General features: G+C 59.3%; 1 protein-coding gene across 1 annotated transcript; it reads right to left on the bottom strand.

Annotated features, from left to right (window-relative positions):
- Window positions 1–11,618: 11,618 nt before the first annotated feature.
- Window positions 11,619–19,315, bottom strand: LOC125114171 (tRNA-splicing endonuclease subunit Sen54-like). Its single transcript, XM_047757313.1, is given in 12 exon segments — window positions 11,619–12,145; window positions 12,844–12,960; window positions 13,292–13,352; window positions 14,288–14,555; window positions 14,557–14,932; window positions 15,134–15,229; window positions 17,029–17,081; window positions 18,166–18,264; window positions 18,588–18,671; window positions 18,756–18,819; window positions 18,917–19,081; window positions 19,234–19,315. Coding segments are annotated over 12 exon segments (1,590 nt in total). The 5' UTR covers window positions 19,290–19,315; the 3' UTR covers window positions 11,619–11,994.
- Between the last annotated feature and the right edge of the window lie 949 nt (window positions 19,316–20,264).

A 20,264-nucleotide genomic window follows, 5' to 3' on the forward strand; every position in this document is an offset into this window, starting at 1 on the left:
TAATCAGAAGGCGAAATCTGCTCCCAATAAAGAAACCAGCTCAAGGCCCCTAAACCATCCGCCCCCCACCGTGGAAGCCTTCCCAATCCAGGGGGAACTATTTCTGGCTCGGCCTTGGGGGGGGGGTGGGAGCCTGTGAGCTCGGGCTTCCGGCTTCCAGGAGCGCACCCTCCCTCTGACCGTAGGACACCGAGGCCTGCCCTTGGAAACACAGGGGCTCAGGCCCACCCTGGAAATGGCCTCGTTCACACACTACAGGGAAGGAGGCAGAGCCCGCCCCACCCCCACCCCCACCCCCCGCCAGGAGCTGCCTCGGGGGTAGGGGCAGGTCAAGTGCGCCAGGCCCCCCCCCCCCCACCAACAGGGAGGCACAGGGCGGGGGCGGGGGCGGGGGTCCTACAGAGAGAAGAAGGAAGCTAAGCTGAGGTCTGACAGGTGCCTTGAAATTCCTGGCTTCTTGGAAGGTGACAAAAATGAGCCATCGGGCCAGGACTTGGCTTAGGAAAGGACCCTGGGAGGTGCGGGCAAGGCAGAGCTGGGGGCACACTGTGACAGTGATGCACGTCCCAGGGCCAGCCAAACATGCCCAGCTTCTGGGGACTCTGAAAAGGCCATCCCTTGGGCGGGTGGCTGAGAGGTTTGTGCCTTCACGTGTGGGGGGAAGCCAGAGCAGAGCGGGGAGCCCCACTTCTCCTGCGCCAGCAGGTAGTCGGGGGAACTGCCCCCTCTCCCCCCGGGGGCCCTGCAGCAGGTCTAGCGAAGTCCCGAGGCTCCGGGGCCAGGGACTGAAAACAGACTCCGAGCCTGCAGTGACCTCGGCCTCCTGGACAAACAGCTGAGCTGGTGGCCTCACATTCCAGCCATGGGGGAGGGTGGCGCCAGCTCATCCCTCGGCCGCCCCAGGCCCTGGGGGTGCCTGCTCTCCCTCCCCCAGCCTAGGTCACTGGGTCAAAAGTCACAGGAAGCCGGGAGGGACGCCCTGGAGGAGAAGGGCCTGCAGCCTCCAGGGAGAGAGGCTGCTCTGGGCCGTGGAGTGGGGACGAGAAGGCACAGGGACCATCTGTGCCAAGGACCCACACAGGCTGAAGGGTGACACCGCACAGTCCTGGGGGTCAGATGTGCAGGTCAGAGGTGGGGAGAGGGATGAGGGGTGGGGTGGGAGGCAGCCCCACTGGGGAAGGGAGGGCGGCCCTCCATCCAACCACTGCCCACCAGGTCGAGCCAGACCTTCGTGTGGTAGAACACGATGCGCCTAAACCCCACCCTGGGTGTTCGTTTCGCCTTCCAGAAGCCTCCTGGAGGTGAGTGGGATATCCCCACTTGGCAGACATGGAAAGAAAGAAAGGCTGGGCAGCTCGAGTCACCGAGAAGGAACCAAAAGAACTCAGACTTGGCCCCGGGTCTGGCGAGGACGTCCCCAGATCTTAGAGGCTGCGTGTGACAGGACGGAGGATGCTTAATTACAGCCCTGCCGTTTTAAAAGGCGCGGCCGCACACACACTTCAACTCGGAGCCAACCAAGCAGTTTGGGGCTTGGGGCCTGGCCGCGGGCAAGGTCTCCCGGTGGGCCTTGCATGTATCTGCTGCTCATTCCACAGGGGGTGCGGGACCCCACTGGCTGGGGTGAGTTGGCTTCCTCACTCACCCAGTAGAGGCCAGGTAACTGCCCAGGTCAAGGCATAAAAAAAGTAGCTTTCCTTCTCAGAGGCAGACAGGTCTGGGAATGGCCGGCCTCACCTCCAGGCGAACCCTGTTCTGCTCATCCCAGACACGCAGGTTTCTCTGCGGAGAAGCTTCAGGACCCTGGGCCTGGAGCTTCCCTGGTGTGGAAACAGCTACTACCCATCAACCCAGTCCTGGGGGAGGTGGGAGTTAGGGGGCGGGCGGGGTGGAGGGGGGAGCAGGGAGAAAGGAGGGAAAGAGTCCCAGGGCTTGGGACCAACAGCCAGGCCTCCCGCACCCACCCACAGCTCGGCGGCCCTCTGGGGACAGCTCCCCAAGGCTCTGAGAGCTCCTCTGCCAGCAACCGTTGGGAGCAACGCCAAACGCTGGTGCCTGGCACAGAGCCTGGCATGGAGCCGACTCCCGCCTGGGCACACACCTGTGACCAGACAGACAGACGAGATCCCCCCAGTTCGCCAAGCTCACAGGGGAGGGCACGATGAGTCACAGGCACACATCCCGTCAGCGGGATGGGTTCAGGTAGAGATCAGAGCCCCACGAGGACATAAGGGAATATGTTCGGGAGAGTGGCCAGGGCTTGGTGGGCCCGGTTTGGGCCTGTACACTGGCTCCTCCTCCTGTCGGGGATGCTCTTCCTCCGGGTACTCCCAGGCCCCCACCTCGCCTCTCCCCAAGGCACCTCCCCTGACTTTCTCCCCCCCACTTCCCAGCCTGCCTGTCTCCTTGGGGCTGGCCAGTTTACGGGTCAGGTTAGTCACCAGCCTGGTTTATCACCTGTGCCACCCTCCATGAGGACAAGCGGTCTCACTCCTGCCCGGAGACCTCTGCCCTCTTTCTCATGCCGGTGCCCGGCGTGCAGGCTGAATGAAAGGACAGAGCTGTAAAGCCCCCCCCCCCGTCCTGAGTGACAGGAAGGGGTCACCCCAGGGAGGATGTGGGGCAGGGCGGCTGCCAGCATCCAGAGCAGGCTTGTGAGCCCCAGGAGGGGCTGGGCGCGGGTGGCAGGGAGAGGTGACTCGGAATGGGACCAAAGAGCTTCAGTGGGCGCCCACTGATAGTCCTGGGCTCACTGAGGTGGCTCGCCCTCCCCTCCCCACCCCGCATGCCCCTCTGCTCGGTCCCCTGCACCGGCCCCACCTCACCCAGGGTCTCTGTGCTTTTGTCTCTAAAGTCACCTTCTTGCCCCTCAAGCAGCATAAAAATCACCTTCCAAAAATCCTCCCTGGTCTGAACCCACCCTGACCACTCCCACTGCGCTTCCTCGGCGCTTGACCGCACCTGATGCTAAAACGGGGCCTAAAATCTCCGCTATCCAGCCAGCTCCACGGATGGTTTACCCCTGACTTTAGGGCCGCACCTGCTGCAGCACATGGAGGTTCCCAGGCCAGGGGTTGAATCGGAGCTACAGCTGCCAACCCTACATCCCAACCACAGCCACGCAGGATCCAAGCTGCATCTGCTGCCAACCTACATCCCAACTACAGCCACGCAGGATCCAAGCTACATCTGCGACCTACACCACAGCTCACGGCAACGCTGGACCCTTAACCCACTGAGAGAGGCCGGGGATCGAATCCATGACCTCATGGTTCCCAGTCGGATTCATTTCCACTGCACCGTGACAGGAGCTCCTCCCCCTGGCTTGTTGAGCCTCGTTAAGCTACTGGGGAAAATCAGAGGCAACCTAAGGGGCTCACAACAGGGAGCAGGTGCAAGTGCCCAGCCTCACGCTGGAAAGCACATGGGCATTAAAGGGCAAGAGACTGCGGCCATGGAAACACGTCCGGCAGACGTGCCCAGGCGTCAGGTGGAATCTATTAAAAATATTTACCTAAGTCAACCACTTACTGGAAGGGTGATGGGATTACTGGTGCCTTTTTTTCTTCTTTCGGTTTATCTGCCTCCCAGCCAGGGTGGATAAGAGGATCACAGGGGAGAAGGGGCGAAGGCGTGAGGGTGGCCCTGGGCTCACAGCAGGCGCTCAGTCCTGTCGGGGGAGGGCACCTGCTCCCCCTCCCCCACCGCCATGGACCCCAAGTGGGTGCAGAGGCCGGGAGCAGACAGGTGGGTGGAACCAGCTGCGTGACCGGAGGTGCTCAGGCTGCGGGGACCCAGGGTTAAAGGATGTTACTACTTTGCAGGCTGTGACCAGTGGGGGGGGCGGTGCTGTGAGCTCCAACCGGAAGGCCTTCGAGGGGGGTTGGCGAGCTCTCGGGGGCTGCGCACGTCAACGCGGCTTCCACTGTGAGGGATGGGGGAGAAGAGAGACGAGTGCAGGCCCCCTTCCCAGTCTGATGCCAAGAAGGGCCTGAGGTGAAGGGCCAAGAAGGAGCTCCGACGGTCCTGCGCTGGGGGCGCCCCCCTGGCTAGAGCATGGCCTTGGCCTCCCTTCCTATCCATCCCACCCTCAGTCTGTGACCAGACCTACCTCTGAGCTGCCCTCTCTGCTCTGCCCTGCTCTCTGGTCAGGGTTTAAGGCATCAGGCTGCTGACCTGTGGCTGATTCTCACTCATCTTCCCCACTGGTCTGTGCCAAGTGCGTGGAGCAGGCCAGAGCATCCCCCATGGGCAGCTGACCTGGCACCTTCCTTTCCTCTCACTAGTCCAATCATCCAACACTGTTGCCAGCCAGCGAAACATCGTGGGGCCTAGAATTGGCCTCTCCACACCCCAAGGCCCACCCTGGAAAAAAAAAATCAGAGAACTGCCCCCTGGGCAACAGGCCAGCAACTTCGCAGTCTGTCTATGCTTCCCAAGCTCCGCTCAGACCGGGAGGTGGCGGAGGAAGCACCCTGCCCCTGGCCCCACCTCTGCATCTCAGGAGCGCAGCAGGGACCAGTGGAGGCAGAGAAGGAGCAAATACAGAGGGGGGCTTGTCTGGGCTCCCGCTCTGAGCAGCAGGTCTGATGGTGTCGCAGGAAGAAGGGGGTTCTGAGAACAGCCAGTTGTCCCACGGTGGCACAGTTTTGGGGGGGCCTGGGCTCATCTAGCTCCGAGACCAAGGCTTGCCCGAGCTGTACCAGCCTGTCCCAGGGTGTGAGATGTGGGATGGGCCAGCCCCAAGAAAGTCCCTCTACAGCCTGGGTGTTTCCATTGACCTGCTGGGAGATGCTACCTCTGGAAGCAGCCTCTGGACAGCTCAGGTCCGAGGGAAAGAAGGCCCCTGGAGCCACACCTTCCTGTGTTCACGAGCTAGGAGCCCACCCAAGCAGGAGGTGGTGTCCCAAAGCTCTCCTCCCCTCTCTGCTCAGCTCAGGCTCCGTGCTCGCCACAGAGCACAGAGGAAGGCTGCCCTCCCTTCCCCGACATCCTGTGTGAGGCTTGTGTGGCTTGGCCTCTGGGCCGGGTGTGAGTGCGCCCCTGGCACCGCCCACCCAGGGGAGCGGGCTCTGAGCAGTGGGGCCGGCTGCTGACCCCTCCAGCATCCGTCGGTGCCAGCTCAGATGCCCACGGCTGCTTTGCAAGCACCCCGAGTTGCCCTAGGAAACCCAACCTCCCAGAGGCACAAGGCAGCCCCTGGCCAGCAGCTTAGCAACCAAACCTTGGCTGAAAGGGCACCTCCACCACGGAGGTGGGACCAGGAGGGCGGACAGCAAGGAACTGCTGTCACTGCTGTTGTTAGGTAATAAAAGGGACTGAGAGGGAGCTGGGGCCATTCATGCTGGTCGAAGCGCTTCACAAGCATCGTCTCACGTCATTCTTACCATTACTTGTAAATGGCTAATTCTGAGACCTATCAAGTCCGAGCAGTAAGAGTCCAAATCCCAATCTGAACCCCAACCTCACAGCAGACCGTCTGCTCAGCTCCAGCCTCTCCCAGGACAAAGGGGCTCGCCGGCAGGAGGCTGGATGGGACTACCTGGGGGTTGGCAGCCAGAGCCTGACCTCACCTTCCCAGACTGGGTCCAGGCCAGGTGCCACCCCCCAACCCCCACTGTCCATCCTATGGAGCCACAGGCCAGTCCCCCAATCCAGGGAGGCCCTCCCACCACACTCAGGCTCCCCCACTGCCCAGGAGGATGGGGTGAGAAGCCAGAAAGCATGCACACACACCCCCGACCCCCACCCCCATTCTGGGGGCCCCAGTCCCCTTCTGCAATTCAACATGAACCTCTCTCCAGGGAAGTGATGGACTGGATGTGGCCAAGCGCAAGGAAACGCAAAGCCATTCTGCGGAGAAGGCGGATGACTTGTCTGGGGTGGGGGTGGGGAGGCTCCCCGCCTCATTCCGTCAGGCTCCATTCCTCAGCCTCTGATTTGCCTCAAAATGTGAACACGGGCCCAAGGAGCTGCCAGGAGATGTCAGCTCCAGGAGGAGGGGACCATACGGGGCCTGTCCTACCCATGGCTGCATCTCCAGTGCTTAACCCACATTTAAAGCATGCCCTCGCTTCCTGCAAACTTCAATGTGAATTTCTGTCCAGGCCCTTCCTCACTTTTTTAAAAGTTGCAACCAGGGAGTTCCCGTCGTGGCTCAGGGGTTAACCGACCCGACTAGCATCCATGAGGACGCAGGTTCCATCCCTGGCCTTGCCCAGTGGGTTAAGGATCCTATGTTGCTGTGGCTCTGGTGTAGGCTGGCGGCTACAGCTCCGATTGGACCCCTAGCCTGGGAACCTCCATATGCCTTGGGTGTGGCCCAAAAAAAAAAAAAAGTTGCAACCAGCCCCCCTCCTGAGGGGTCTCAGTCCCTGGCTGTAGTTCTTACCCTCGAGTTGTCTTTTAATGGATTCTTTATTACCTCTCCTTATTTCTGGTCGCTCGTGCTGCCCATCCTTTAGAATGTAGTCCTGTGAGGGCAGAGACCTTTGCTTGGTATGAGGATTATCCCGCCTGTCTAGACCACGTGGCACACACAGAGGCACCGGTAAATTCTTGTTGAATAAGTGAATGAACGGCTGGGACAGAGTGGGCATCAATTGGGCAAAGGTGTTCTCCAGGCAGGAGCCACTGATCCCAGAGAGCACTGAGCTGGGGCCCCACAGGGGACGTCCCCACCCGGTTCTCAAGTCCCTGGCCAAGGTCAGGGCCATGAGCATGTCAGGCCTGACCTCCTCTGGGGATACCCTTATGGGCCCTGCCTCAGCCCGAGGCTCCAGGACACCCAGCTTCTTAGCAAGGAGATCCAACAATCATATTATTTACTAGGATCAAACAGTCCTGTGCCCAGATGTCCCTCTCGTCAAGCCCTGGCAACACTGAGTCAGGTGTCTCGAGAAAAGTCTCTGGTCTCTGCTGAATTCCTGAAGGGTAGAGTCAGGTGCCTAGCAGCTTCCCTGTCCCCACGCCCAGAGGAGCCTCTCCTAGCTCGAGAATTCAGTGTGCTTCCTGGGAAGAGGAAGGAGTGGGGTGACTCTTCAAAGGGCTAGTTTCTCCGAGAGGCAGGGCGGGGAAGGAAGGCCACCCCTAAGGCAGCTGGGCAAAGCCCCACGGTGACAGGGCACAGAGAGGGGGAGGGTCTCCCAGGGAGCCAGGGGGGAGTCGGGGCTGGAGAAAGGCAAACACTGCCGGTAGTGCCGCAGGGGTAGGGGATGCCATCTGCTGCCCCAGAGCCCACTTCTCCCTTGGAACCACTCCTGGGCAGGGGAAAACAAAGTTGCCAAACCCACCTGGCATGCCTTGGCCCCGGAGGAGCCCTGACAGCGATATCGCCCGAGTGAGATAAGAAGGCCTCTCCGAGCTGAGTACTCAGGATAAGTGAGTGCAGGCAGCCACGCTGCTCAAGGCAGCCAGCCCAGGAGCAGGGGTCCCCGGGCCACGATTCAGATGTCTCAAAATCTGCCTCTGACATACCAGGAAGGGCCCTTCAGAGGACACAGCGCTGCTTCTGGAGACTCCTGCCAGGGCTGCTCAGGGTCTCCAATGGGGTAGAGAGGGCGCGCAAACGGATGGCAGAGGACCCAAGCTTTCCGGCTCCGGGTACCACCTCCTCTGTGGGAGGGAAGGTCCTGCGCCGGGAAGTCCTGGGAGGAGAGGAGGGTACCTCATCCCTAAGTGAGGTTGAAAGGGGGCACGATGGAGTTGGCAGAAAATCCTTTAAGGAAACAGCGGCATAGGAATGTGGCCCCTCCCACCCACCAGGGTGCAGAATGTGTACAGCCCGGCTTTCCCCGGAGCAGAACACAGAGCAGATTAGCCTGGACACACACACACACACACACAAGCCTCCCAGGAAAGGCCCCCAGGCCTCACTCCTGGCTCATCCAAGGAGCAGCAGAAGCAGCAAGGGCCACTCAAGCCCTGGTGAGGTGAGAGGCCACTGCCCTCCACGGAGCAATGTCCTCATTCTGAAAGTTCTGATCTCCAGAGGCTTTCAAAAGTCGTGATTTCTGGACGGAGAAGAAACCGAATTCCGTCACAACCCATCAGGCATGTCCAAGAGGCCAGGCATCTGTCCAAAGGCCCCCCGTCGGCCATGCGTTTTTCTGCTTCTCGGGGGCGCTAAGCAGCCCACCCTCACCTGGCGCCTGCTACAGGCCGGGGGCCACGTGTTTAGGATATTTTTCATCCTCTCATGAACGTCCGTAAAAGCAAGGCACCTTGAGGTCTGGCGTGGTTAAGTGACAGAGCCAAGGTCACGCAGCCAGAAACTGGCAGGGCACAATTCAAAAATACACCTGAGTCTGGAAACACACTAAAAACCTCAACATGCACCGCAGCTGAGGAAGGGCTGTGAGGCAGGAGTTTTACCGTCTTAGTTTACACTTTCTAAAATGCTAATCTTTCTAAAAGGTTCCTGTTACCTTTTTAATTTTAATTTTATTTTAATTTTAATTTTTATTTTTCGGCCGCACCTGCCGCATGTGGACGTTCCCAGGCTAAGGGTCGAATTGGATCTGCAGCTGCCGGCCTACACCACAGCCACAGCAACACCGGATCCTGGGCTGCTTCTGTGACCTACGCCACAGCTTGCGGCAACACTGGATCCTTTGTTTGTTATTTTGTTTTTTAGGGCCGCACCTGTGGCATGTGGAAGTTCCCGGGCTAGGGGCTGAATCAGAGCTGCAGCTGCCGGCCTACGCCACAGCCACAGCAAGATCCGAGCCATGTCTGTGACCTACACCACAGCTCGTGGCAACGCCGGATTCTTTAACCCACTGAGCAGGGCCAGGGATTGAACCTGTGTCCTCATGGATACTAGTTGGGTTGTTTCCACTGAGCCACAACGAGAACTCCAACACCAAACCTTAACCCACTGAGCGAGGGCAGGAATCAAACCGGCATTCTCACGGACAACATGTTGGGTTCCTAACATGCTGAGCCACAACGGGAACTCTGGTCCCCCCTTATTTTTTTTTAAACCAAGGGGGGTCATGTGGGTCGAGGGCCCTTTTTTTTTTCTTTTAATACTATTGTGCATTAAAATGTTACTGCTGTAGTAAGTTATTAAAATTATATTAAGCTGCTGCTAAAGTGGCTACTCCATTGTCTCAGGGAAGACTAGGGATGCAGGACGACCCCAGACTTTGGAGACATTGTCCAGCGGCCCCCACGAGATTGGCCCAGTCTAACTTCAGAGGGTGGGAGCAAGCACTGGTCAGAGCCCCCAGAGCTGGCTCTGAGTCCTGACTGCAGTAAGTCAGCACTGTGGGCAGATGGTTTAAGAAAACCCAAACTCTAATTCCCATGCAATAGAGAAGCGGGACCGTCTCTTCCAGGACCATTCCCGTGCTTCAGTTCCCAAAGACCCAGACAGTCTTCCTCAGATGCCACTCCTGACCTTGGCTTCCCCTGTGCTGGGCCAGCTCTTCGGCCCGCTGCGGCCCGCTGCTCTGTTCCTCCCACCTGGGGTTTCCCGTCTCCCTGACACACTCATTCCCTCCCCTCCTCCCCTCCCTGCTCAGAGCCCCTCTGCAGCCTGACGGGACCTTGAGTTGTAAACTCTGCAGAAGATCCCCAGAGCCCAGGTTAAGTCGCCCTGCATCTGGCACAAGGATCCCCGCGGGAATGGCGCAGATCTATGCCCCGCCCACCTCTCTCAAAGCTCACCAGTCTCGGGTGAGAGCCTCAGGGGGCCGCACACGGCTCTCCTGGTTACCGCAGGTTCTTCCCACAGCCAAAGCTCCGTGTGACTGTGAACCGTCCAGACCGAACAAACCAGAGCAAACTTTGCACGCTTTCTTTGGCAAGACAGAATTTTTCACTCCTCGCTAAGTCCCAACGTCCCACAGCGCAACCCACCCCCATGATCGTGGAAAAGAGACTGGACCTCCGTCAAGTCCCCTAAAGGCACCCAAAGCCGCCTGAGGTGGAGAAAGGCCCCAAGACCCAAGTCCCTCCAGCGGGCTTCCTGCGTCCAGGGATTAGGAGGCACAAAGGGCCGGCAGGGAGAGGGCCCAGATGGCAGGAGCAGGGGCTAAGCCGCCGACGTAAGGCGCTCCGGCCCCCGCTCGTGGAGAGAGGGCCACCGGAGACGCGTGTCGCTGGCCTCCGCGGCCAGGCGCCTTGCACGTTGGGCCGGAGACCGGGGGACTCCGTCTCCGCCCGCAGTGACCCTCGCACCCAGCCGGGCCGAGCACCTGTTTCCCTGCTCCCCAAAGCCAACGCTGTTGTGCAAACCCGAAACCCAAATTCCCTAATCGCGGGCAGATCAGTCACAGAAAAGTTCCCAGCGGCACTTCCTACAGGTGTCTTTCTCCTCGTTGAGCGGAACGACGGGATCCTGGGCGAGGCGAGCGGACTTGGGCGCAGCCCTCCCCACCCAGGCCCGGGGAAGCCAAGGGTCCTGGCCCTCCCTGTCTCCTCGCCCAGAGTGGCGGGAGCCCCGAGGGGGCGGGCCCGGCTCCTTAGGTCCCGGCTCGCACCTCACCTGGAACCCCAGGCCGGCTCCCGCCGGAGGCCTCCGCGTTCCTCAGCGCCCGCAGCCGGCTCTGTTCACCCTGCCGCCGGCCCACGGGCTGCTGGGCGGCCGTCTCCTTCCTGCTCACCTCCGGCGCGGCGAGCAGGGGGCGGAGCCGCCGCTATTTACATAAAGGGCAAGCCGGCCCGGCGGGCGGAACCCAGAGAGCGCGTCGGGCCCCAGCAGCCCGCCCCCCGAGCCTGGCCCCGCCTCCTGAAGCCCTGCGCCGTCGAGGCGGGGGCGCAAGGAGAGCGCCCCCGAGGGGCGGGGACCGCGTCCTGGCCAATCCGCGGCTCCCGGGAGAGCGGGGGCGGGGCCGCGACCCGTGTGAATATGCACGAGGCACTGCCGGCCCGCCCCTGACCTCACCTGCGCGCACCTGGCCGCAGGACGGCACGCCGCGCCCAGTGTCCCGCCGCCTCCCGGGGAGGAAAATAGTTCCCGGAACGCGAAGTGGCTCCGGGCCACCTTCCAGGCCCAACTCCATAAAGGGAGAGGTCCCTCCCACAACCCGGTCCGGAGCGGCCCCGAGGGAGGGGCATAGCCTGGCTGGCTCTTCCTGAAAGCGCCCAGCCCAATCAGAGGGTGACGTCTGACACAGGGCCAAGTTTCGGGACCCAAGAGCCAGGTGGCTTGGAGAGAGAGGCGTCGCCAAGAGCCGCCTCCTCTCGGGGCGGGCCCCAAGCCTGTACCCTCCTCCAAGTCGTTGTCACCGGAGGCCCCGAGGGCCAGCAACTGTGACCGGAGTTTTTAGCACGACGAAGGCCGGGAGCGGAGGTCTGGGCGTGAATGGCGCGCTGCACCACACAGCTCCAAACGACTAGGGTTCAGGCCACTCCTCCACCCGGACCTCCGCTGCGTTTAGGGGAGGACCAATGGGTGCCAGCTTCCCTCCTTGGGCTACCCTTCTGAAAGCCAAGCTAATTACAGGTCTGGGACTTCCCTCAGGCGAGGGGTCGCATTCCTGCCCTCTTAGCTCTTGCCCCCAAGAAAGCAGCGCTCTCTGTGGGTGGACAAAGCAGGGGTGAGGGCCTGGGGGCCCCATCCTCGGACAGTGGGATGGTGGGGATAGGGAGGCCTCATCCAGTATACTCAGTCACAGCAGAAAAGGGGATTTTTTTTTTTTTTTTAATGGCTTTGGCTTTATCGCATGAAGCAGGCACCCTCTCAATTAAAGGCACAGAGTCCTCTCTTCTGCCCCACCTCGCTGGGTCTCTGAAATCTAGTCCTGAGTTTGCAGGGGATCACTGCAAAGCAGCACTCTCAGACGTGGGGCTTGGAAGCGCTGCAGCAGCCAGGCAGGGGGCAAGGCTTTGCTCTCCTGCAAGCGCCAGACACCCAGGGCCAAGGCCCAGACTAGCCCCTGAAGCTACAGATCAGAGTCTGGGTGTAGGAGGCAACTGAGATGGTCCCTGAGAGTAGACAGTCCAGGTCCCCCAAAGCAGACCCCAGGCCCTGCCAGAGCTGCGTGGTCAGTGTTCCACATCCTTGGGCAGCGTGAAGTCCCTGACGCTGTAGAAGGAGATGTCTCCGTGGTCCACCAGGGCAAAGATCAGAGGAACATCCCCGCTCTGGTAGGACAACCGCTTGAGGGTGCAGAGGTCTGGGACTGGCTCATCAAATCTGCAAGAATCAAGGTGAGACTGAGACCTGAACAGAGGCTGCCCATAAGATTTGAGAATCCAGCCCTCAGAGTTCCCATCGTGGCGCAGTGGTTAATGAATCTGACTAGGAATCATGAGGTTGCGGTTCGATCCCTGGCTTTGCTCAGTGGGTTAAGGATCCGGCGTTGCTGTGGCTCTGGTGTAGGCTGGCAGCTACAGCTCCGATTAGACCCCTAGCCTGGGAACCTCCATATGCCGTGGGTGCGGCCCTAGAAAAGGCAAAAAGACCCCCCCCCCAAAAAAAGAATCCAGCCCTCTGAAGCTCCCAGGGAAGGGAGGCTCTCACACAGGAGTTGGGGTGCAAGAGGTCTGGCCCCTGGGCTCTCCTGTCTGCAGACTGCATGACTCTGCTAAGATTCAGAGCCCTGGTTGGGTAAGGGGACTCTTGGCCTGAAAATCCCTCTGATTCACATCCCTTCTGCTGAGTTGAGCCTGGGACTAAAGTGGCACAGGAGAGACGACTCGAAAATGCCAGGAATGAGAGCTGAGGACTGGGAAGTTTGGGTGCCCATAGCGCTCGTCGGCTCTGAGGCCTCGCTCCGGACCCCTGGTTCTTCTCGGGGACTAACAACTAGCCAGGAGCACCGAGAGGAGGTCCACCTGGTTTACAAGAGAACTGGCGGCAGCCTGGGAGCAGTGCTCACTGGTCTTTCGTACCCACTAATGCACATCCGAACGTAGGGCTTGCCGGGGTTATTCTTTCGGAACGTGGCCACAGCGTCAGCCTGGTAGACATCAAAGCTGATCTCCAAGCCTCCAGACTTTTCGAGCAGCCTGAGAACCATGAGAAACCTTAGGAAACAGGGGCTCTCCTCCCCCACCTTTTCTTTCCACACCACCCTTTCCTTCCCTCAGGTCCAGGGAACAGCCCCCCCCAACCCATCCCACCCAGGGGCACCGAGGAGCCTCAGCTACCTTATCTTGGAACCCCGGGGATGACTGTCTGTCACTCCTCCCTCTCCCCTGGACACACGTGAACTGTTAGCCAGGGTAGAGGGTCCCTGGAATGCTCCCCCAGCTCACGCCCAACTTCAGGAGTCCCATCCCAGCTGCCGACTCTTGGCAGCCAAAGTACTGTGGAGTCGGGCACTACCTGGAAACTCACCGGGCCCCTCCATCGGCAAGGTGTGTTGTCTGCAGCACAGAGATAAGCTGAAGGGCTGTGGCTACAAAGATGGTGAAAGTTAAGGCGTGGATGAGGGGAGTCATCCACCCAGACTTCCCTGACATTTCTGAACCTGCCATCTAGTTTAGGGTGGCCAGATTTAGCAGATTATTTATTTATGGCCATGCCCGCAGCACGTGGAAGTTCCCCGCCAGGTATCGAACCCTGTGCCACAGCAGTGGCAATGCTGGATCCGCCACAGCTCAAGGCAATGCTGGATCCTTAACCCACTGAGTGAGGCCAGGGATCAAACCCGCCTCCTCATGGATCCTAGTCGGGTTTGTTGCCGCTGAGCCATGATGGGAACTCAATGCTGGATCCTTAACCTGCTAAGCCACCATGGAATTCTGCAGGGTTTTTTTTTTAGTAGTTGCTGTTTTAGTATTAAGTATGTCCCATCCAACATTTGGAACATATTTATACTAAAAAATAGTTGTTTATCTGAAATTCAAATGTAACTGCCCTGGCAACCCTACTCTAGTTACTTACAACTCACCATGTTCCCCCAAGGATTAAAAGTAGTTTTGAATCTGATAATACCATTCCTGCCTTACTAGTTCTCTACTCTTAAGTGCAGGGCATACAGGAAAGCTTCCTTTTATTTGGCCAACGTATCAGCTCCCTGTTCCCTTCTAACAGAGGGAGAACAGGGGCCACAGCCGGCTGGTGGCAGGGCTGTCCACATGCATCTTGTTTATATGACCTTAAGGACGAGGTTGCAGTTTTCGTTTCTCCTCACCCCTCCCTGGCCACTGATTTACCCTTTCTAAACCCTCCCGCCCGGGGCTCTTCGCTGCTCCCCAGGACGGACCATCCTGTGGGTTCCACTCCCCCAACAGGTCTCTCCTCCCCCATCCGCCGAGGTCAATCGGAGCCCCTCTCAAGGGCTCGCGATTCCTCAGTGGCCAGCGGCCTACGGCAGGGCGAGGGGGGTACCTGGGGAGTCTGCTTGACCAGGACTCAGCAAGGGGGTGACAGCCTGGTCCCAGAGGTGTGGGGGGCGGCTCTGGGTCTTCTGCAGGTGCCGCCTCTGCAGCAGCTGCTTGTACTCCTGCCAGCTGGAGCAGCGCTGCACCTCGGGATCTGAGTTCACGTCCTCCCGGAAGTGCTGGGCCTCTGCCTGCTGCTCCCGTTCCCGCCTGGAGAGCTTCTCCTTCCGCTGGTTGAGCTTCTGGCACCAGGGCTCGGCGTCCGTCTCCCGCCCAGGCAACATTGGCCGGGAGCAGCTCTGGCGCGGGGGCAAGCAGGAGGGTGTGGCGGCCGTCTGAAGCCATGTTGGGGAAGGAGATTTGCTCAAAGTTCCAGCGTGGCTTACACGGCCCCTGGACCCCGTTCTCTACTTTGCCACTCTCCTGGCTGCACCGCACCCCCTCCCTGGGCAGACCAGGGCAGGGCTCCAGGGACCCCAGAAGCTGGGAGGGGCCCTCTGGGCCCTTTACAGGGCTTGACTCCTGGGGTTTCTCCTCTGGGCATCGGCTGTTCTGGTTTCGGGGAGGTGGGCTGGAGGTTGCCAGGCTCTCGGGTGTCCCATCCACCCCCTGCAGGGGGTTCTCCAGGGCCTTGGGCTTCTTATTAATGGACCTGAGGGACGTGGGGAGGAAATGCAGCACATCTGCTCCTGATGGCTGAGGTGCACGTGACCCACACGTGCCCTGCTGCCTCCCTGAGCCTGGGCAGGAGCCGCCCGAGCCCCGCTCTTAAGCCCAGGCATTCTCCAAGGTCCCCAACACCAGCACTCCGTCACCGGCTCGCCCTGGGTGGTGGCCACATGGGGAGCATTACCGAGAGCTGGAGCTCCTCCTCTTCCTCTTGCCGTGCCGATCCTCCAGGTGCTGGCCGTCCAAGTTCAGCTGCCTCTCGTAAGGGGACAGGACGGAGCTGTGGGGTGAGAATGGGGTGGGCCACAGACCCACTCCTCAGCCTGGGGCTCCCAGTGCAAAGCGTGAGGGACTGGCCCCGAGAAAAGTGGGTCAGGGTCAGAGCCACAGCCAAGGGCTAAGGCCCTGGGCAGACCTGCGCACGGGGAACACGGGGGCAGCCACCAGGGCCTCTACGTCTCACCAACGGCACCTCTGAGCAGAGGTTCCCTGGAACCAGGGCTCCTGCAGAGCCAGCAATAAAGGACTAATCACTGGTAAGAGGACTAGAAAACTTAGAAAACATAGAGAAATGAAAATAAAACCCACGGGTACTACTGTAGTATTTTGTTTCTTACACACACACACACACACAGATACACACTGTCTTCTCCGTAGATTTTTTTCTGTCAAAGATGATACTGCACTAACACACTGCTGTGTGGCCTTTTTCTTACACTCGATAGCATATTATGGACATAGCCCTTTATCATTAAACCATTCTTCCCTGCAGTGATTTTTTTCTTATGGCTGTAAGGCTGCACTGTCCAATATGGTACCCCTAGACACAAAGGGCGACTTAAGTTAAATATAAATCCATTCAAGTTAAACAAAACTAGGAGTTCCCCTTGTGGCTCAGTGGTGAACAAACCCGACTGGTATCCATGAGGCCGTGGGTTTAATCCCTGGCCTCACTCAGTGGGTTAACGATCCGGCGTTGCTGTGAGCTATGGTGTAGGATCACAGATGCAGCTCAGATCCTGCACTGGTGTGGCTGTGGCATAGGCCGGCAGCTACAGCTCCGTTTTGACCCCTAGCCTGGGAACCTCCACCTGCCACAGGTATGGCCCTAAAAAGACAAGAAAAAAAATTAAAAACTCAGTCTCCTGGTTACAGAAGCCACACGAATGAGACAACATTCACACAGAACATTTTTATCCCTACAGAAAGGTCCATGACATAGAGCTGCTCCATGGGATAAACTCTAATCTGTGTGACCACGCGTTCCGCGTTGGATTTATAGGATGTTTCCAAGACCACTGATTTTGCAAAGCGATGCGATTTTGTGTAAGTTCCCCGTTAAATCCAAGTTCGGTGGGGTCACTGACTTTGCTCTCAGCTATTCCTCGACCATGAGCACAGGGCCTGGCCCCCAGTAAATAGTCAATAAACATTGTTGCGTGAATGACCGAATAGATGAATGTTCTCACAGGTGAACTTCCACACATCTATCCATGACTGTTTCCTTAGACATGTTCCACTTCCAGGAATTAAAGGAGATGCCTGTTCTAGAGGGTCTGTGACGCCCTGTGAAGCTGCAACGGCTGTACCAGTTTCCCCTCCGAGTCCGAAAGTCTCTGTGGCTCTCAGCGACGCTGGGTGACTAAGGTGACAATCGGCAGAGGCCCCAGAAGGAAAGAACACCCAACCCAGCAAACGGAATGTGAAGTCCTCCTCGACTGTTAATTCCTCACCTGGTCCTTCGTTCATAGTCTCACTCGTTAAGTGCACCTGCACACCTACTAAGTGCCAGGCATTGCTCTGGCACGCACAGTGAGCCAGAGGTGCTCAAATGCTATCTGTGGAGTGGACGGGCTGAAGAAGGGGCCCAATCTGATAGCTCACGATACGCTCAAATGACCAAGATTTGTCCCAACATGGCCCTCGGGAGAACACGTCCAGCAGAAGCCCCCAGCCCGCGTTCAGGGAGTTGCAGTTCCCGCCAAGGATTCCAGGTAGAGAGACCGCTTTCCACTTTGGAGCTAGTCAGCCAGGTCCTAGGACCAGGACAAACTCGAGGGAAATGCGACAGGGATTTACCTGGGTTGGAATCGTCGAACCACATAGCCCAGTCTCTTCAGGTGGCTGAAGACCTCAAAAGGAAAAAAGGAGAGGTCAGAGGTCCACTTCTGAAAACACTTTCTCCAGACAGAAACTTTCCTTGCACCCCCAGATTCCAAACCCTGGGACGAGCTGGACCATACCTCATTATAAACACACACACACACACACACTCTCCCCCTGCCGCCAAAACAAGGTCTCAGTCTCTGAATTCCTATCACTCACTTACCTTACTCTGGGCATAAAAGACATTTAGCAGTTTTTATCCCCCCCCCCCTTTTGGCCACATCCACAGCATGCAGAAGTTCCCAGGCCAGGGAATGAACCCATGCCATGGCAGTGACCCAAGCCACAGCAGTGACAATGTTGGATTCTTAACCCACGGAGCCACAAGGGAACTCCACTTTCAGAGTTTCTTGACTTAAATCCCCAAATCTGATAGCTGATAGATACCAGGAAAAAAAATACAGCCCAGAATATTTTGATACCAAAGCTGTGGTGAGTGAGCTCCTACCTATCGCGCAGGTAGGAAGACAGCAGAAGGTGGAGGACATCTGCCTCCCACCCCACAGAAAGGGGGAGGGCCGGGGACTGGCCTCTGGATGTGTCCCTGTGTCCCTGTCAGGGAGGTGCAGGCAGGAATGTCCCCATCTTGCTTGATCTCTCAGTAACCTCCACATGGCCTACCACTTCCTCCTTGGAAGACCTTCTCTCGGCTTCTGTGATGCTCCCTCGCCTGCTTTTTCTCCTTGGGTCCCCCATCTTCCCCTGACCTCATGCTGGAGTGTCCGGGTCTCGGGCCACACCTCCACACAGCCCAGTGAGGTTGGCAATACCATCCGTGCGGTTATGATGCCCACATTTATGTCTCTAGCCTTGGGCTCCCCCTCCTCCCCTTCTTTCTGGCTCTCACCTGTGAAGTCAATCATCCATTTGCTTGCTTGCTAATCTATGACCCAAATGCCACCGCGGGAATGGAAGCACTTTAGCCACCGAGCTCTGGACTGCCTGGTAGCCTCAGCACATGGCCCTGTGCCTAGCCCCTTGTCAGTACTCATAAGCACTTATTAGCTGAGTAGGTGGGTGGCTCCTCTCCGGGGAGAGGATGACAGATACCTGGTACTGCAGGAAAGTCACAGTGTCCTCAGTCAGCAGCAGCTGGTAGGCCTCCTGGATAGACAGTGGCAGGTCTTCGTGGAAGAGCTGGATGGAACCCTGGAAGTGGGGCCAACAGCCTGGCTTGTGAATCCTCCCTGCAGTGGCACAGCCAATGGGGCGACTTCCTGGCTTGCTATACTCCCCCCCCCCCATTGCAGCGAGAATATGGCCAACCAGGAAGACAGGGGGTCGGGGAGGGAGGCAGCACTCAGAATTAGGCTGGAATCCCTGCTCCCCGCGTAGTACTCTTGTCTCCTGCTCTGGAAATCAGGTTACAAGCTCCCGGAATGCTCAGATGATATACTTTTCTTCCAATAAATACATGGCCTCTCCGTTCCTTGGTCCCAAGCCCTTTGCCACGCTCCCAGGGCCCCACTCACACACTCCAGCAGATACAAGGCCTCTTCCGGGTGAAGCCGCTGCCGTCCCTGCTCTGAGAAGCCCATAGTCTGCCAGAATTTACCCTGCGTGGGACCCAGAGCAAATGTCACAAAGGAGCCGGGAGGGCAGAGAAGGCGGGCTCCCTGTCTCAAAGGCCCACGGCTCACCGCAGGAGACTTCAGCTCCACGAAGCCTTCTTCCGGTCTCCACTCGGCGGCCACCAAACTGCCCCTGGCAAGGAGTGGGGAGGGGGCCGTCTCAATCTGCGGGCTTAGTCGACCCGGTCCGTCCGCCCGGCTCCGCCCCCGGCCCGGCCCGCCCCCCTCACAGGCGCTCCACGCGCTCCTCCGCCAGCAGCTGCCAGAGCTCCTCGCGGCACAAGCGCAGCCGCTCAGCCTGGGCCGCCGAGCCGTCGGGAAGGAAGTCCTTGGGGCCATGCGAGCGCTGGGGCAGCTTCTGGGGCCGCGAGCGGGCGGCGAAGAGCTCCGGCACACTGGGGAAAGCAAGAAGGGACGCGGGGTTAGCGCCACGCTGTCGGGACCGCTCGGCCCTGGCCGGGATCCCCTTCCTGGGTGCCCATCTCCTTCCCTGCGCCCACCCTGCGGTCCCGGCACCTCCCCCGGGCCGGGCCGCGCCGCGCCGCACCTGAGCACGCGCCCGGGAGGAACCTCCACCTCGGCGGACCCAGGTTCGGGCTCCATCGGGCCGCCGTCTGCAGCTGCGCGCGCGCGCGCCGCCCATGCCCCGCCCACCGCCGGAACTCCGCGCGGCCCTAGCGCCCACCAATCCGACCTCTGCTCCTCCGCTCTCCAGATCAACCCACCTGATTTCCACCTTCCTGGGTGTCCTGGGTCCTAGCGCCTGCCCACAGTCATGGGCCTCGATTCCGGAGGCGGAGAGCTTGCAGGTTTCTGGATTTGTTAGGACCATCTCTCCGATCCCCAGCCCTCCTCTGGGCTCCTCTCTAGTAAAACTTGCGGAGCCTGACGTTTGAAAGTGTGCTATGAAGAGTCAAATTCATGATCCTCCCCTCCGCAGCCCTGAGCTGCTTAGTCCCCATCACCCACTGGGTCAGGGAGGGAAGAAGAGGGGTGTAGAGATGGGAGAGTGCTAGGTTCCCGAATTCCAGCTTCACAAACTGGAGGCCGCCGAGGGCTGTCAGATGCGGTCTAGGGAGGTTCGGTGTTCCTTCAGGGTCTTCCGTTGGGTCTCTTCCTAAGGGCTCGGAAACTATGTTTTCAGGGCCGGGGGCGGGAGGCAGCTGTCCGACCCACGATGGTGCTGAAGCGCCACCATAGATGGTCATAGGCACCTCCTCGAAGCTGGGGTCCCCGCCGCCGCCACCACGGGCCGCTCCGACACGGGCCGCTAGGTGGCACCATTGCTCCAACCAGCGGTTGTTGGTCTGCTATTCTGGCCTCGCGGGCAGAGGTCGCCGCGGCGGTCCCTGGAGGGGCGAGGGGCAAAAGGGAAGGGGGATTTCCCAAGTGGGATTCCTGGGTCTCGGTTCCCAGAGCCCTTCGCATCATGTCTTCCCTCCCACCCGTCACAAACAGGGCACCTCACCCTTCAGTCTGAACCCTAGAGCCCCAGATCGCCCCTGCTCCAACAGCCGGGACGCAGCGTACTCTCGTCCCCACCCCCGCCGCTTCACCTGGGCGCATGCGCTGACCGAG

This window comes from Phacochoerus africanus, chromosome 14 (assembly GCF_016906955.1).
Source record: "Phacochoerus africanus isolate WHEZ1 chromosome 14, ROS_Pafr_v1, whole genome shotgun sequence".
Lineage (NCBI taxonomy): Eukaryota > Metazoa > Chordata > Mammalia > Artiodactyla > Suidae > Phacochoerus > Phacochoerus africanus.